Source organism: Mus musculus, chromosome 7 (genome assembly GCF_000001635.26).
Source record: "Mus musculus strain C57BL/6J chromosome 7, GRCm38.p6 C57BL/6J".
NCBI lineage: Eukaryota > Metazoa > Chordata > Mammalia > Rodentia > Muridae > Mus > Mus musculus.
In genome coordinates this window covers 35,244,489-35,262,238 of record NC_000073.6, presented here as the reverse complement: position 1 = coordinate 35,262,238, position 17,750 = coordinate 35,244,489, and the positions used below count along the sequence as shown (strand labels likewise).

At 48.3% G+C, this 17,750-nt stretch overlaps 2 protein-coding genes across 3 annotated transcripts in view; both read left to right on the top strand.

Moving 5' to 3' along the window:
• The window catches only part of Wdr88 (WD repeat domain 88), a 39,324-nt gene that overhangs the window by 13,318 nt on the left and 8,256 nt on the right, over window positions 1-17,750 (top strand). Inside the window, exons 4-9 of the mRNA NM_001370886.1 lie at window positions 1,657-1,720; window positions 4,615-4,753; window positions 6,075-6,204; window positions 9,880-10,067; window positions 14,439-14,521; window positions 16,008-16,076. Coding sequence (NP_001357815.1) covers window positions 1,657-1,720; window positions 4,615-4,753; window positions 6,075-6,204; window positions 9,880-10,067; window positions 14,439-14,521; window positions 16,008-16,076 — 673 coding nt within the window. The remainder of the gene's footprint in view (window positions 1-1,656; window positions 1,721-4,614; window positions 4,754-6,074; window positions 6,205-9,879; window positions 10,068-14,438; window positions 14,522-16,007; window positions 16,077-17,750) is intronic.
• Window positions 1-17,750, top strand: part of Gpatch1 (G patch domain containing 1) — a 79,837-nt gene that overhangs the window by 56,510 nt on the left and 5,577 nt on the right. For both annotated transcript variants that reach the window (XM_030242934.1, XM_030242935.1), the window contains exons 4-10: window positions 1,657-1,720; window positions 4,615-4,753; window positions 6,075-6,204; window positions 9,880-10,067; window positions 14,439-14,521; window positions 16,008-16,076; window positions 17,007-17,287. In XM_030242934.1, the coding sequence (XP_030098794.1) occupies window positions 1,657-1,720; window positions 4,615-4,753; window positions 6,075-6,204; window positions 9,880-10,067; window positions 14,439-14,521; window positions 16,008-16,076; window positions 17,007-17,287 (954 nt within the window). The remainder of the gene's footprint in view (window positions 1-1,656; window positions 1,721-4,614; window positions 4,754-6,074; window positions 6,205-9,879; window positions 10,068-14,438; window positions 14,522-16,007; window positions 16,077-17,006; window positions 17,288-17,750) is intronic.

Sequence of the window (17,750 nt, the reverse complement as noted above, 5' to 3'; positions counted from 1 at the left end):
ACTAAGGTTCGTTCCCTCCTTTCAGTTAACTATGGCTGTGTCAAGCTGACATACCACCCCACCCCCCAAAAAAAGTTCACTGGAGAGATGGCTCAGCAGTTAAGACCTAAGTTCAATCCCCAGCACCTATCAGAGGTGTCTCACATCCTCCTGTAACTCCATCTCCGAGGGACTGAACTCACATACACATACCTATACACAGATACACACGTACACATAATTTAAAATGATAAAAGTAACTTTTAAAATGGATTCCTTGACACTGAGCAGAGACTCCCAAAGAACAATACAAGTTAAAGACAAGTGTGGTGTTCAGGCATCATGGGGACTGTGTGTGTGTGTATACGTATACATATACACACACACATATATATATATATAAATATATATATGGACATTTTTTTGCCATATGCTACATGAGTTAGCATTTTTGTCACTGGGACAAATCCTGAGACAAACAACTTCAGGGAAGAAAGACTTGTCCTGGCTGATGATTCTACAGGTCACACAACCTCTGAGCCATAGCAGAGCATGGTGTCACAGCAGGAGGGTGCAGGGTGGTAAGGGTGCTCGCTTCGAGGCAGCCTGGAAGCAGAGACACAGGAATACTCCAGGGACAAGATCTGACCATCAAAGACATGACCCCAGAGGTTACTCCCTGAACGTAACCCATCCCATGAGAGTTTCCACCACCGATCAACAATGCCATCCAAGTGTGAGTCCATCATTGGTTTAAGCATGAATAGACAGACCCCCAGCAAGCCCCCTCAGCCTCCCTACCAGCTGGAGACTAGGTCTCCAAAACACAGCAGGACATTCATGCACACATCTGAATATAAGAGAACATTTCAGAACACAGCAGGCTGAACAGGAATGTGATCCATCCATCTATCCTTCCATCTATCCTTCCATCTATCCTTCCATCTATCCTTCCATCTATCCTTCCATCTATCCTTCCATCTATCCTTCCATCTATCCTTCCATCTATCTATCTATCTATCTATCTATCTATCTATCTATCTATCTATCTATCTATCTATCTATCTTTCTATCCATTTATCTATCTTTTCTTTTCTTTTAAATATTTTACTTGTTACCTGGGCATGGTGGTGCATGCCTTTAATCCCAGCACTTGGGAGGCAGAGGCAGGTAGGTCTCTGTGAGTTTGAGACCAGCCTGGTCTACAGAGTGAGTCCAGAACAGAGAGAAACCCTGTTTCAAAAAACCAAAACCAAACACATTATCTATGTGTCTATATAGAAAAGAGTTTATGTTTTTGTTTTGCTTGTTTATATTTTATGTGTGCCAGTGTTTGTATATGTACCAGCCTGCATGTTTGTAAGGGAAGTACATGTGTGCACTGCCTGTGGAGGCCAGAAGGGAGTGTTGGAGTTATAGATGTTGTGAGCCTCCATGTGGGTGGTGGGAACTGAACCAGGGTCCTCGGGAAGAGTAACAAGTGCTCTTAACCACTGAGCCATCTCTTTAGCCCCTGAAATCAAATTTTATAACCTTAAATATAGAAGACTATCCCAGAGTGTCTGACAGAAGGATCGATCTTGGTTCTAAGTTATCAAAAGGAGAAAGACTCCTCGTAGGAACCGCAGGCCCTAGCGACGATGGTTAAGATGCAATGTGTGTTTGACTCTTTTGCAGGATAGTGGCGTCATCCTATGATAAAACGGTGAGGGCTTGGGACGTTGAGACAGGTCAGCTTCTGGTACGTATGCCCTGCCCCGGGAGGGTGTCAGGGGACAAGACCATGACAGCCTTGGTGGCTTTGGTGGCTTTGGGCTGGACCTGGGGTTGGGGACAATGATAGAAGCCCCAGGTCTTCCAGGAAGAGCACATTCTCACCTGCAGGGAGAACATATCGGTGGAAAGTAGGTGGTGGGCACGAGAGGCTTCCACTCCTGGCGGGCCAGGGGCTGCTCTCAGAACCACAGGGAGAGGCGGAGAGCAAGTTGGCCAGGCACCCCGGGTTCCCCAGAGAGCCACTTGGACTTGGGACTTGATGAGGCAGGAAGTGGGCTGAGGCCATAGAGCGAAGGCTATGAAGCCGATGAGCCAAAGCCTTTCCCAGTCTCTTGTCTCTGTGTCCCAACAGTACTGGGGTTTCTTCCTTCTGCAGTTCCTTAGCTCAGGGGCCCTCTGGCACCTCCTGTCCCAACCCTTGCTACCCCCACCTAACATCTTTGCTACTTTCTCTTAACCAATCCTTATCCCTTCCCTCTCCCCTTCTTTCCTTAAAAACAGCCTTTCTAGCAGGGTTGTGGTGGTGCACACAGTTAATCCCAGCACTCAGGAGGCAGAGGCAGGGGGATCTCTGTGAGTTGGAGGACAGCCTGGTCTACAGAGTGAGGCCCTATCTCCTAAAACAAAACAACAGTAACAAAAATGAGCACACATACACACACACAAATGAGCACACACCTTTCTAAGTTGGTGCAATGGTGTACACACCTATAATCTCAGTACTGGGAAGGCTAAAACAGGAGGAACCCATTTTTAAGACTAACCTGGGCTACACAGTGAGATCCTCTGAAGAGATGGCTCTGCAACTTAGAGCACTTGTTGCTTTTGCAGAGGATCCAGATTTGGTCCCCAGGACCCACACAGTGCCTCACAAGCTCCATTTCCAGGAGATCTGACTCCCTCTTCTGGCATCCACGGGTACTGCATGCACACAGTCCATATACATACAAGCAGGGAAAACAATCACAGCGTGTGTGTGTGTGTGTGTGTGTGTGTGTGTGTGTGTGTGTGTGTGCGCGCGCGCGCTCAGTCAAGCTATTCTCCTGCAGTCAGGGGAAAACCTTGGATGTCTGTCCTTACATTCTATCACGTTTGACACAGGGTTGATCTCTCTCTCTCTCTCTCTATCTCTCTCTCTCTCTCTCTCTCTCTCTCTCTCTCTTTCTGAATATACCAAGTTATCTGCTCTCAAGCTTCTGGGGATGCCCTGTCCCTACCTCCCATCTCCCCATGGGAGTGCTGGGATTGCTGCCTTTTACGTGGATTCTAGGCCATTCGGACTCCAGCTCTCACGTTTCATGGCACATGCCTTATCTACCGAGCCACTTCCCTAGCTCTGCATACACACACACACACACACACACACACACACACACACACACACACTTACGCCTGGGTTTTGATATCTCTTCAGGGTATATAGCTAGATTTCATTGCTAAGGTAAGCAGTGTGAGGATACAAAGCTTAACTCTTTCCAGGAAGCTGTGCCACTTCACAGCCTTGGCATTCAAGCAGGAGGCAATGCCTCCCATCTTCACATGACTCACATGCCAGGTATCATAAACTTACAAGAATTAGCCAGTGTGGTAGGTAACAGATGACACTTCCGTGGATTATTCCTGACTTGGAACATCTTTTTCCAAATTTTTTTTCCTGTTGTAATTTCCCCGCTGCTGTCTCTGGCTAGCATTTCTATTCCAAGCCCCCACCCCACCCCCACCCCCGCTGCCGCTTTTAAAAAGTCCTTTTTTATTTATTTCTGTTGCACAAGTCACCAGTGACTGTGGCCAGCATCAAGGATGGCTTAGTGACTAAGAGCTGCTTGACAAATGGCTCCAAACCTTGGTTGCCTTAAACAGCCAATGTTTTATTTCGGGTGGTTCCGGCTCCAGTTCTTTCTTAAGTCACGGTGGATGACAATGTCATTTGGAGCTGCAGTTGTGCCGAGGCCCCCCACAGGGCCGGAAGGATCTCCTTCCAAGATGGCTCACTCCCGCAGTTGTTGGCAGGAGGCCTCTGCTCATATCCTTGTGGGTCCCCTGGGTCACAAGGAACTGTGTGTGTGTCTTTAGGATGACAGTTAACGCCTGTGGAGCATATGTTCCAAGAAAGGACAAAGAACAAGCTATAGTTAACCTCTCTCCCTCTTTGAGATTCAGGATCTCTCTGAGATTTGGGTTGACTTTGAATTCAGAATCCTCCTGCCTCAGGCTGCCGTGTGCTGGGATCACAGGCATACACCACCATGCCTAACTTATTCTTTTGTTTTATTCTCTCTCTCTCTCTCTCTCTCTCTCTCTCTCTCTCTCTCTCTCTCTCTCTCTCTCTCTCTCTCTCGGATGCTGGGTATTTAACCCAGGGCTCCAAGATGCTAAACACACCCTATATCACTGAACTACTTCATATCATAGCTCTACAGTGCTCTGTTCTCTCTCCCTCCCTCTCTCTCTTTCTCCCTCTCTTTCTTTTTCCTCCCTCCGTCCTCTCCTTCCCCCTTCCCTCCATTTCTCCCTCCCTGCCCTTCCCTTTTCTTCCCCTCGATTTTTCTCCCTCCTGTTCTCTTTTGAGGTAGGCTTTCACTTGTAGCCCAGGTTGGCTTTGAACTTGCCATCCTCCTGCCTTAGCCTCCCAAGTGCTGGGATTATAAATGTGCTCTGCCACACCCAGCTTCAGTGACTGATTTCTGCCACGCCGTCTCTTCTGCCATACTCTAACTGTCAGAAGTGAGCTCTGGGTCTGGCCACATTTAATAAGGGGACAGCTAGGCTGAGTCTATTGGAAAGGACCTGAGGGAGCTCTTTAAAGTTGGAGTCCACTGAGCAGGTTCGCTGTCCTCTTTGGGCCCTGTCTCGTTCCAGTGGAAAGTCAGGCACGATACCTTCGTAGTGTGCTGTAAATTCTCTCCCAACGGGAAGTTCGTGCTGTCAGCCTTGGATGTGGATCGCGGGATCTACCTAATGGATCCAGAAAACATCACCACCGTGATCCATATGAAAGGTGAGGTTGCCAAGCTCCCCACACCCGGCAGCAATACCTGACTTGATCAACAGGGACCTTCAGTTGGTTTATATGGTGAGACTTGTCAGGGTCAGGGCCACATCATGAGCCCTACGGGCTACTGCATGTCAGGAATTGCAACTCGTGGACAATGGAGGCAGGAAGATGAGGAGTTCAAAATGATCTCTCTCTCTCTCCAGCTTCAGTGACTGCTTTCCTAATGTGGTGCCACACTGTCCCTTCTGCCATACTCTAGCTGTCAGAAGTGAGCTCTAGGTCTGGCCACATTTAATAAGGGGGCATTTAGGCTCAGTCTGTTGGAAGGGATCTGAGGGATCCCCTTAAAGCCCCCTCACTGAGGGATTCTAGACAGGGGCTCTACCACTGAGCCACACCCTCAGCCCCTCACTGGGGGATTCTAGGCAGGGGCTCTACCACTGAGCCACACCCTCAGCCCCTCACTGGGGGATTCTAGACAGGGGCTCTACCATTGAGCCACACCCTCAGCCCCTCACTGAGGGATTCTAGACAGGGGCTCTACCACTGAGCCACACCCTCAGCCCCTCACTGGGGGATTCTAGGCAGGGGCTCTACCACAGAGCCACACCCTCAGCCCCTCACTGGGGGATTCTAGGCAGGGGCTCTACCACTGAGCCACGCCCCTATCCCCTCACTGGGGGATTCTAGGCAGGGGCTCTACCACTGAGGCACACTCCCAGCCCCTCACTGGGGAATTCTAGACAGGGGCTCTACTGCTGAGCCACACCCTCAGCCCCTCACTGGGGATTCTAGGCAGGGGCTCTCCCACTGAGCCATGCATTCAGCTCAGAGGTATTATTAATAGTGCATTGCTAGATGACCTTTCTGAACTAGTATGTGTGTGTTTCCCATATGTCTTTTCTCAGCATTTTGCACCTTCCTATCAATGGATCATGTCCTATTCTCCTATTCTTCATATTCCCAAGCCCTAGCTACATTACCCTCCTTTTTCACACTGTATCTCATCTCCAGGAATGCATCCTTGATGACTTAGAGCTTCCTTCCAGCTAGGAACTACTGTGAACTCCTCTTGTGGCTTTTGGCATGACACAGGCCACAGCATGCCTGGGGGATATCTCTCCCATTAAACTGGGAGCCGTGAGGTTGTGTATGACCAGGCAGCTGGGCTGAAAGCCTGGCTCATAGCAGACAAGCAGGAAATGCACATGTGGGTAGACCATCCCCTGGGAAAACTGGGATTGTCCCCATTGCATCATGGGGTGGTAGGGTCCCCCTGAGACTTTCCCTTGAGGTCACTCGTAGTCACTTTGCTTGTGTGTAGATCATCACCAAAGGTCCATCACTTCATGCTGCTTTGACCCTGACAGCCAGAAGGTGGCTTCTGTCTCCATGGACAGGTGTATCAAGATCTGGGACATCACATCCCGAACCACGCTGTTTACCATTCCCAAGTGAGAAGGGTCCTGAGTGGGGTGGGCAGTGGGGTTTGTTATGGGCAGCAGCATCCTGCAGCAGGATGTGGGAAAGGTGTCTCTCTTTCTTCCCTCCTGGATTCCACATAGAAGCCAGTGTCCCAGTGGAGGTGTCTCTAGGGTGTCCCAGGAAGCCAGAGAGAAGCCACCAGTGTAGCTTATAGGCTGGGCCAGGTCTCAGATGCATTCTTCTCTTTTTTTCTTTCTTTCTTTCTTTTAAATATAAATACACTGTAGCTGTTTTCAGACACACCAGATCTCATTACAGATGGTCGTGAGCCACCATGTGGTTGCTGGGATTTGAACTCAGGACCTTCGGAAGGGTCATCTCTCCAGTCCCAGATGTATTCATTCATTTCAATGTGAACTCTTAGCAGCAAACACACCCAGATCCTCCATAAAAATATGAAGTTCAGGACTTTTGATCTCAGTGCTTAGGTCACAGAAGCAGGGGCATCGCTGTGAGTGCGGGAGTTCAGCCTGGTCTACAGAGTAAGCTCTGGGACAGCTAGGGCTTCATAGGGAGACCCCTGTCTAAAACAGCAGCAGCAGCAGCAGCAACAACAACAACAACAACAACAATAATAATAATATAAAGTTCAGTCAGGCATGGTGGTGCACTTTGAAATGCCCACACTGGAGACAGGGAGGCAGAGGACTGAATGCTGAAGGCTGGCTTAGGTTATATAGTGAGACTCTCGTCTTAAAATAAACGGCTGTAAACGGAAAGCTCTCTGGATCCACGTGACTCTTGCTGGGGGCCACTGTGTCACAGGTGAGTCCTCTGCAGCAGGTGCTGGTGTCGAGGCCACAGACTGTGCACACACCCGTCACCTCGACTGTCCTGCTCAGTTCCTCCTTCCTGGGTCAGCTGCTTGTGTGCAGGGACCTCGGGTTTCTCTCCTTTTGAAATGAGCAGAGTGACAGTCTGGACAGGGTTGCGGGAAGACAGTCCCTAGAGTGTGCTGTATCACGTGGAGTGATGCTTAGGGGGACTCTGAGGTAGGATCCGCTCTGTGCAGGCACTGAAGGACGAGGTATCAGAGGCTGCTGAACACAGGCCATGGGTGGAAGCCCTGACCCAGCTCTGCGGTGACAGCAGTAGTTTATATCAGTTGAAAAGTGTGCCAGGAAACATAGCTCTTAGCAAGCAAATGAACAGGGGAGGCTCTCAGAATCTGAGCACACAAACTGGCTTCCTGGGGCGTGACCTCTGGGGTCATGTAAGAGAACATGCTTCATTGCGTACTGTTGAAGTGGTTACATTCATAGGGATTTTTGGTGAGACCAGATGGCTTTATTTTTCTATATTTTTTAACATATAGATTTATGAGAATGTGAAACAAGGCACAGCGTCAAGTTTTAAAGGTACAAGAGAAGATAAGGCGCAGTAGAAGTATCTCTGGGTTCATAGACATTCAGTTTCCGTCCCCTTGCATTTAATCCCCAGGCCCCACATGGTAAAAGGAGACGACCAACTCCTCCAAGTTGAACTCTGATCGGCCACATTCATTGTATTACACACGCACTCCCGCACATAAACACACATGCAAAATAAATAATACACGCAGCACGAAATAATAAAAAGTAAAAACAAAGCAAGTAGTTTGGGCAAGATGACATTTTCATTATTTATGATGAAATGCATGCAACATAAAATTTGACCATTACTTTTCAGTGCACAGTTCACTGGATTAATCACATTCATGGTATTTTGCAACCTTCCCTATCTATTTCCAAAATGTTTCACCACACCAAAGGGAAATAATATCCATTAAGCAACGGCTTCCCGCTCCCGGAAGCCCCTGGGAGCCCTTATTCCAGTTTCTGCCTCTGTGAATTTGCCTAGTTTAGATATTTCTATAAATGAAATCACACTTGTCCTCAAGTGACTGCCTTTTTCCATTTGAAATGATTTTCAAGAATCAACCCTGTTGTAGCATATAACAGAACTTCATTTCTTTTCATAACTGCGTAATACTCCATTACATATAGACACATATAGATACATACAGATACATATGGATACGTATATACATATATTGATATACATATATAGCATGTTTTATTTATTGGTCTGTTGAAGGACACTTGCTTTATTTTTATGCATCTGTCTGAGTTTCCATTTTTTAAATTCTTCTGGTTAAATGACCAAGAGTGGAAATGGTGGGCCAGATGGTGGTGCTAGGTTTATGGTTAGCTTTTTCTCCTTTTAATTTTTTTTCTTAATTTCTTATTATTTTATGTGTGTGGATGCTTGGCCTGCACGCATGTTGGTGAACTCTATGTGTGCAGTGCCTGTAGGGGCGACAAAGGTTGTTGTGTCCCGTAGAACTGGAGTGACAGACAGTTGTGAGCAGCCGCCACGCATCAACTGAAGAGCAGGGAAATCTTGTGTGTGTGTATCTCTGGTCCACGTCTGGCTTCCTGTCTGCTGTTTCAAGTTTCCTGTGTTCATCTTTCCTGTCTACTTAGAAAAGACTCTTCAGCTGTTCTTTAAAACAAACTTTTTTTTTTTTTACCATTATTTATCTATCTTGCATTCTTGAGAGGGAGGAAAGGAGGGGACTGGAGAGATGGCTCAGCGGTTAAGAGCACTGACTGCTCTTCCAGAGGTCCTGAGTTCAATTCCCAGCAACCACATGGGGGCTCACAACCATCTGTAATGGGGTCTGATGGCCCCTTCTGGTGTGTCTGAAGACAGCTACAGTGTACTAATAATCATTAAAATAAATAAATAAATAAATATTTTTTAAAAAGATGGAGGGAGGGGAAGAGAGAGAGAGAGAGAGAGAGAGAGAGAGAGAGTTGTGTGTTTGCAGCACATGTATGCTAGTCTGTCCACAGTATCTTGCTGGCCCACCACTCTTTTTGAGAGCAATAATATGCACACATATATAATATAATTATATATACTAGGTGTGTATGTATAGGTATGTGTATATATATAATTCATTTTTATTTTATGGACATGGGTGTTTTGCTTGCATGTATGTGTGTGTGAGGTGTCAGAAGCTCTGGAACTGGAGTGACAGACAGGTGTGAGCTGCCACTTGGGTGCTAGGAAACGAATCTGGGTCCTCTGGAAGAACAGTCCCTGCTCTTAACCGCTGAGCTGTCTCTCCAGTCCTGAGAGCAATAAATTCTTAAGAATTTTCATCTGGCCAGGTGTGGTGGTACACACCAGTAATCTCAGTACCTGGGAGTCAGAGGCACCAGCCTGGTCTACACAGTTAGTCCCAGGACAGCCTGGGCTATGCAGTGAGATCTTGTAGAAAGAATTGTCATCTGATGATGCCCTGTTTCATATCAGCTGACTGTAGAAATCTTGGTTGGCATTCCTTTTCCCTTTTCAATTTTTTCCTCCCCTCCCCTCCCCTCCCCTCCCCTCTCCCCTCCCATCCCCTTCCTTCCTTCCTTCCTTCCTTCCTTTTTAAACATGACTGACTGTTGTTCCAGCCCGGCCTGGAGAGAGTGAGGCTGAGTGAGGCTCAGTCTGGAAAGCCCCAGCTGGACCATGGTACATCGTGATGAGAGGAATGATAGCCACGCCCACATGGGAAGTGGCATCCCCTCTCCATCCAGAGTCCTATCAGGAGGGTTCTGGGGTCTCCCTGGAATGGCATGTTAGCATGCACCCCACCTGTGTTTCAGGGCGCATTACAATGCCATCTCAGACTGCTGTTTCACCTCCACTGGCCACTTCTTATGTACCAGCTCCTGGGATAAAAACATAAAAATCTGGAATGTCCACACGGGGGAGTTTCGAAACCGCGGAGCCTGCGTGACTCTGATGAAGGGCCACGAGGGCTGTGTGAGTTCCTGCTGCATTGCCAGAGACAGTGAGTGACAAGCATGCACAAGGACCCCTTCCCTTCCCCTCCCCCTTCTTTTATGTGTTGCATCCTGAGTGTTGGGATCACAAATGTGTCCCACTGCGAAGCCACATTCACCGTTATTTGCCGCACAGATGCTGGAAGGCAGAATCTGTGTGGACTTTCCTGGGTGCAGACAAGAGATGACTCTCCATGATTCTGGCGGGAAGGTGACGCCCCCTCCCATCTTCTCGTGCCACCCACCCCCTTCCAGGTCGACCACAAAAGAAACCAGAAAAGAAACTTTGAATTTTTTTTTTTTTTGAGTGTGTGTAAAATATTTATTCAGGTTGTCTTAAAATGGTATTTCTCAAAGTGTGGTCTTTAAACCATTTTGCAGTTTTCTTAGTCTCACACAAGACCGACAGAATTTGAATCTTTGAAGGGGGCTGCAAGATGCTGTATCTTAATAAGCTCCGCCATGTGCACACACATAACAAGAGCCCACCCCCTTAAAGGAAATACTTTCCAGTGTCTGCAGTTCTGTGAAGCTTTCATCCTGAATACCGTACAGGATCTCCCGAAGGATGCTTAAAACACCCCTTCCTGCCAAGGTCTTGCACACCTGAGCCAGCTTTCCTCCTTTAGCAAAGCCACGCCCTTCTGCTTCTCCTCCATATGACATTCCAAACATATGCATGCACATACCACACACACACACATACACACACACACACACACACACATACACACACACACATACACACACACACATACACACACACACACACATACACACACACATACACACACATACACACACACACACATACACACACACACATACACACACACACATACACACACACATACACACACACATACACACACACACATACACACACACATACACACATACACACATACACACACACATACACACACATACACACACACACACACATACACACACACACACATACACACACACACATACACACACACATACACACACATACACACACACATACACACACACATACACACACACATACACACACACACATACACACACACACATACACACACACACACACACACCCCGATTCTACTGAAAAGTGTGTTTGGCTTGTATATGTGTGAGAGCACAGGGCTCCCCAGCCATTACACACATGATCAATGTCCTATCTTAAGAACTGTTAAGGGCTTTCTGAACACCTGTCCTGCTCCAGAAAGCATGCTCTATTATTTATATGTGTTTGTTTGCTTGTTTGTTTATTAGCAGGGGCCGTGCTAATCTTCTTTTCATTGCTCCAACTTTAGTACATGTTGGTGCATACAGAGGGAGGGGCAAGTGGAACTTTTGTGATCCACAACCTTGCTTCCACAAGCAAAACACCCTCTTTGGTGGTATACCTAGTATCACTCTGTGTGTGTCTGTGTGTGTGTGTGTGTGTCTGTGTGTGTGTCTGTGTACACATGTGTTCACGGTGCCTATGGAGGTGCCTATCAGATCCTCTGGAGTTGGAGTTACAGGCAGTTGTGAGCTGCCTTACATGGGTGCTGAGAACCAAACCCAGGTCCTCTGCAAGAGCAGCAAACACACTCATGCACTGCTGTTGATTTTTTTTTTAACTGTTTAAACAGTTAAACAAAGGGCTGGGGAGATGGCTCAGTGGTTAAGAGCACTGACTGCTCTTCCAGAGGTCCTGAGTTCAATTCCCAGCAACCACATGGTGGCTCACAACCATCTGTAATGGGATCCGATGCCCTCTTCTGGTGTGTCTGAAGACAGCTACAATGCACTCACAAAAATAAAAATGAATAAATCTTTAAAGAGCCAAAAGTAAATAAATAAGTGAATAAGCTGATAAACAAGCAGAGCGGTGCCGTGCTGGCTGTTGCATTGCCTCTAAGGGCAGGAGCACTGCGCTCTGCTTCATGGAGAAAGTACAGCTCACACGTGAGATCCACTGGGGCCTGAGAGACAGTCACATTGGCTAAGTTCCACACTGGTACTCAACAACTGAAGTTAGGTAGGATGCCTTTACATAGAAAGAGTGTATTGATGTATTGGTGAAAATGTTGTGCCTAGAGACTCTGGTGTTTGTTTATTTGTTTGTTGTTCTCATTCCATTTTTCTTTCTTTTTTTTTCATTTTCATTTTTCCTCCTCCTCCTCCTCCTCCTTCTCTCTCTCTCTTTCTTTCTTTATATTTTTTACACTCCATATTTTATTCTCCCCCCCACTCACCCTACGACTGTTCCACAAGCCACACCTCCTCCCCACCCACCTGTCTCCACGAGGATGTCCCCACCTCCCACCCCACCTGACCTCTAAACTCCCTGGGGCCTCCAGTCTCTTGAGGGTTAGGTGCATCATCTCTGAATGAACATAGACCTGGCCATCCTCTACTGTATGTGTGTTGGGGGGGGGGGTTCTCATATCAGCTGGTGTATCCTGCCTGGTTTGGTGATCCAGTGTTGAGAGATGTCCAGGGTCTAGATTAATGAGACTGCCCTTCCATTTTTTGTGTGGTGACATGTGGGCGCACACACCTGTGTATGCCTCAGCTCGATGTCAGGAACCATCCTCCACACACAGGGTCTCTCAATCAAACCCAGAGCTCACAGATCACATTAGTCTTGCTAGCCAGCTTCTTCTGGGGGAATCTCCTGTCTTTATCTTCTGGGGCTGGAATATCAAGTGGGCTGACCCATGAGTCCAGCACTTATGTAGGTATCTGGGGATCCGAGGCAAATGTTTCAAACACGGAGCCACCTCCCTAGCTCTCTAGATTTTTGTTTGTCTGCCTGCTTTGTTGTTGTTGTTGTTTTGTTTTCTCCTTGGGTTTGGGTTGTTTCTATATTGAGAGGGCTCAGTGGGTAAGGAGGCCAAGTCTGATGACCTGAGTTCAATCCCTAGTGGACCCATATGGTGGAAGAAAGAATGGATTCTCAAAAATTGTCCTTTGTCATGAGTGCACGGATGTATACACACACACACACACACACACACACACATACACACACACACACACACAAGTGTAATGATTAACAAAACAAAACAAAACCTGCTCTGTAGCCCTGGTTGGCCTTAGTCTTATGATCCTGCTGCCTCCATCCCCTAAGTACTGGAATTATAAGCATTCAGCATCATGTCTAATGTGAGCGCAGACTGGCAGGAACTTGACCCCGCACTGCTTCTACGAGCCGTGTGGGACTGCTCTGTTGATGTCATAACTATGGTTATAACACATCAACAGAGATGGGATATAATTACCCAGAGTAACAAAGGAAGGGTTCTAGCTGACTGGGCTGTGAAGTGGAAACTTAAGGTTCTTTGGAAAGCCAGTTGTGGTGGATGGTGTTTTGCTGGGGCAAACACAAGAAGGAGTGTTTTCCTGAAGTGGTCACAGGAGAAAGACTAAGGCAGACTCATGAAGGAGCGTTTCATGGAAGCAGACACAGGAGAAAGGATGCTTTGTGAAAGCAAGCACGTGAAAGGACACGTGAGGAAGGATGCCTTGCTAACAACACGTATGTATTTATTGGTCCACCTTACATTGCATAGCTGAGCTGCATTTGTCGGAACTCACTAGAGAAAAATGCGCCAAAAATAAAACAAAAACAAAAAACAAACAAACAAAAAAAACCCTTCTGGTGGTGTGCTACAATTTCTTGCTTCTTCATTGGACTCGGGCTGATTGGCAGAGTGATGTTATCTGAGACACTCACGTGCTGAGACAAGACCTGTGGAGGCATGTGATGTTTGGAGTATAGCAAGGGCTCGATGACAGTGACGGAGGCTGAGCTTGGCTTGCTTATAGAGCTAACTGTGCAGTGCTTGTTGGTCTTCACTGGTCTTCACGTCACTGAGAGTGGCATAGCCGAGAGAACTTCTATCATTGCTCTTGGCTTCTCCTGCTGAGGCCTGGCTGTCTCTACTAGGTGGTGCCACTGCTGTTGATTCCTGTTTGCTATCCTGACTCTAGCAAACTGGACTGCTTGTGTGTCTGTGAAGTGTTTGTGAGTGGATTGAGCTGCCGCTGCTGAGCCGTGAACCAAACTGCTGATTTCCAGACAACACAGACAGGAGTTGCTCTAAAGAACCTTTCTAAATAGGTCCACTTCCCCCGTAACCTTTCTTTCCCACTACCTCTGGTGGGTGGTGGGCTAAAAGAGAGGTTAAAGCATTTAAGAACCATCATTAAAAGTAGACTTTGAAAAACTAAAAGTTACAGGGCATCCTTGAGCCACACCAGGAAGGTTTCCTAGTGTCTTCGGCACAAGCCATGGCAGTGCCTCACAGATGTCACCGTCAGCCTTACCACAGAGGGGAGGGAGCACTTGGTGGAGGAAGGGAGGATTCTGCAGCCACTCCCCCTTTGTTTTTCAGGCTCTTTTCTCATTTCTGGTGGATTTGACAAAACTGTGGCTATTTGGGATGTAGGAGGTGGCTACCGGAAGTTGGCATTGAAGGTATAAGTATCTGCACAACATAATAAATCTAACTTTGTGTGGTGGTGGTGGTGGTGGTGGTGTGGTGTGTGTGTGTGTGTGTGGGGGGAGTGTGCAGGTGCATGGGGCTTGGGGTGGGAGGTGGTTAGGATCTTGTTATGTAGCCCGTGTTAGCCTCAAACTTGTGATCTTCCTGTTTCAGCACCTCCCACCCCCCTAGTGCTGAGATTTTTGGGTGTGGTCCTGCCACTCCAGGTGTTATGGCATCTGAGACCAAGGCCAAGGCCTCACTGCCTAGTTCTAAGGGTACTGACACTTCTGTGGGGAAGGACAAAGACATCAGTAAATTAGCCACCAGCAGTGATGACAGAGAGAGAGAGAGAGGTGTGACAGGTGGCTTAGGGACTGACCCACAAGGGGAGAGCAGTGGGCTCCCTAGAGGAAGCGCTTATCTGAGATCTCAGTGGACAAGCAAGGACCTCAGGGAAAGGCACTATCTAGTGTGTGTAGGTGAAGCAGGCAAGCCCAGAGCTAGGCAGGAGTCCACAAACAGCAGAGTCTGACGCTGGCGTGAGGACTTGCCCAGCCTCAGGGCTTCTGCCACCAACAGAGGAGGCCTGCACCCAAGGCTGTCTGTAGTTAGCTGGGTGTTAGCCAACATGGCAGGCATCTAGGGCTGGAGCCCTGTATGCCTGGTCCAGTCTCTTTGTTGCCTTTGGCTGTGAGTGTCTACACCCATGACTTAAGCCTCCGAGTCCTCAGGGACCCTCTGTCATCTATGTCTTCTTGAGTGGCACATGTTCATCCCACCCCACCCCCACACAGCCAAGGCTAGTCTTTCTAAGCTGAGTTCTACCACGGAGATTTCATGAGAGCAAACAAACAGCTTCGTGCTGAATGCTAACCCCACTGGGCTTCCCACCCCTCTGCCTCCTGTCAGATTGCTCTGGTCTCTTCCCTTCACCTCCCCCTCCTCCCCCGCCACCTTTATACAGAATGAAAAGCTATTTGAAAAGCTATCTTTTCATTCCTAGTTTCATCACTCTGTGCAAATGTCGCATGAGTGACGACGAACGGGGCACAGCGCAGGTGTGGAGGTCAGAGGGCGTCTCTGAGGGGTGGGTTTACCTCCTTCCACTTTTACCTAGGTTTCAGGTCTCCAGGCTTGTGGTGGTGAGCGCTTTACCAGCTCTGTCTCCTCTCTAGCCTTTTGCTAAACTCTGCAACCCAACCCCAAGCAGTGGGTGCAAGCAAAGACATAAGACCAGATAGGAACATGGTCTTTTCTTTCCTCCCAGTCTGCTGAGCCTTGCATACGATTTTAAAAACATACACAGCACCCTCATAATAGATGCTGTGACCCGTCCTTGCGGCTTGCATTCTGCCTTAGGTGTTGATGGGACCGAGCGTGGGCTTCAGGTAAGCAACACAGGCTTGCTGGCTCTTGGTTTCTCTCACTTTTATAAAGCATTTCTCCGAGGTCTTTGTTAAATTATTTCTTGTTCAGGGCCACGAGGACTGGGTGACGGATGTTGCTATTAGCAACAACAAGAAATGGATCCTCTCGGCTTCAAAGGTAAAAGCGACCAAGCTTTGGCAGACTCAAAATGTGTATCACACTTGCTAGTACTTGAGATAGCAGAAGTGGCTACCCACCCCAAATATGAAATCCGGACTTGGGGTTGCATGCCTGTAATCCGAGACATAGGTAAGAAGAGGGCCTTTCAGATGGTTTATTAGGGAAAGGCCCCTCCCACCAAGCCTGCCAACTGGGGCTTGATTCCCAGGTCCCACACAGTAGGAAGAAAAAACCGACTCCTAAATGTTGTACTTGGATGGCCACACACAAGTTGTAGCAAGCTCCTACCCACTAGTCGACAATAAATAAATAAAGGGGTTTTGTTTTGTTTGTTTTTTTCAAGATAGGGTTTCTCTGTGCAGCTCTGGCTATTCTTGAACTTGCTCTTTAGACCAGGCTGGCCTAGAGCTCAAGAGACCCAGCTGCCTCTGCCTCTGCCTCTGCCTCTGCCTCTGCCTCTGCCTCTGCCTCTGCCTCTGCCTCTGCCTCTGCCTCTGCCTCTGCCTCTGCCTCTGCCTCTGCCTCTGCCTCTGCCTCTGCCTCTGCCTCTGCGCCTCTCTGCCTCTCTGCCTCTCTGCCTCTCTGCCTCTCTGCCTCTCTGCCTCTCTGCCTCTCTGCCTCTCTGCCTCTCTGCCTCTCTGCCTCTCTGCCTCTCTGCCTCTCTGCCTCTCTGCCTCTCTGCCTCTCTGCCTCTCTGCCTCTCTGCCTCTCTGCCTCTCTGCCTCTCTGCCTCTCTGCCTCTCTGCCTCTCTGCCTCTCTGCCTCTCTGCCTCTCTGCCTCTCTGCCTCTCTGCCTCTCTGCCTCTCTGCCTCTCTGCCTCGGGTGAGTGCCAGGATAAAAAGGTATGAGCCACCACTTGTGGCTCACATAGAATTAAAAGGCAAAAACCTGTTCCTGTGCCTGCTCTGTCTGACATCTGCACTTAGGAGCCGCCCGGGAATATGGCGCTCAGTCCTCTCTTCCATCTGTCAATCTGGGGATGGCCAGGTGGATCTGATCTGTACCACGAGTGCTTGAGTTTTTGCTGGAGAAGCCTGACCCGTCAATGGCACAGCAGACAGCCAGCCTTGCAGGGCAAGCACCAGCTCACAGCTAAGCAGCCACGCCCTCCCGAGGCCCCAGATGGGTTTCTCCCCTTCCACAACAGTCATCTGAGGACATCCATTCTAGTGGCACACAACTGTCCCTCACTCAGAGGCTGTGCCAGGTGAGAGGAGCTCCACCTTGACGTCTAACCTTTAATACTGCCTTCTGTTCTGAATGTCCGTGGCCTCTAGGTCTGTGAAACAATGGTTCAGACCCCACGTACTAAGCATTTCTGCTTTGTGACAGGATCTTGCTGTGTCCCGTCGCCCCCCCCCCCCCCCAGGCTAGCCTCCAGCTGCAGGTCTCCTGCTTTGTTAGGTTTGTAGGTGTGTGCTACAGAGCACGGCACAGGGCAGACATTGCAGACTAAGAACCATAGTAAATACATTCTAATGTGTGCTGAAGATGTTACTGCTGTAACAGAGAGCTGGGAAAATGCCCTGGCTTATCAAAATTCTGTCATTGTCTATGTTTGACTTTCCTGTTGCATTACTGCTGTCATTTAAACAAAACGACAAGATGAGGTAGGTGACAGAGTAATGGACGACAGGAGTATATGAACAAATATGTTTAAGAAGAATATG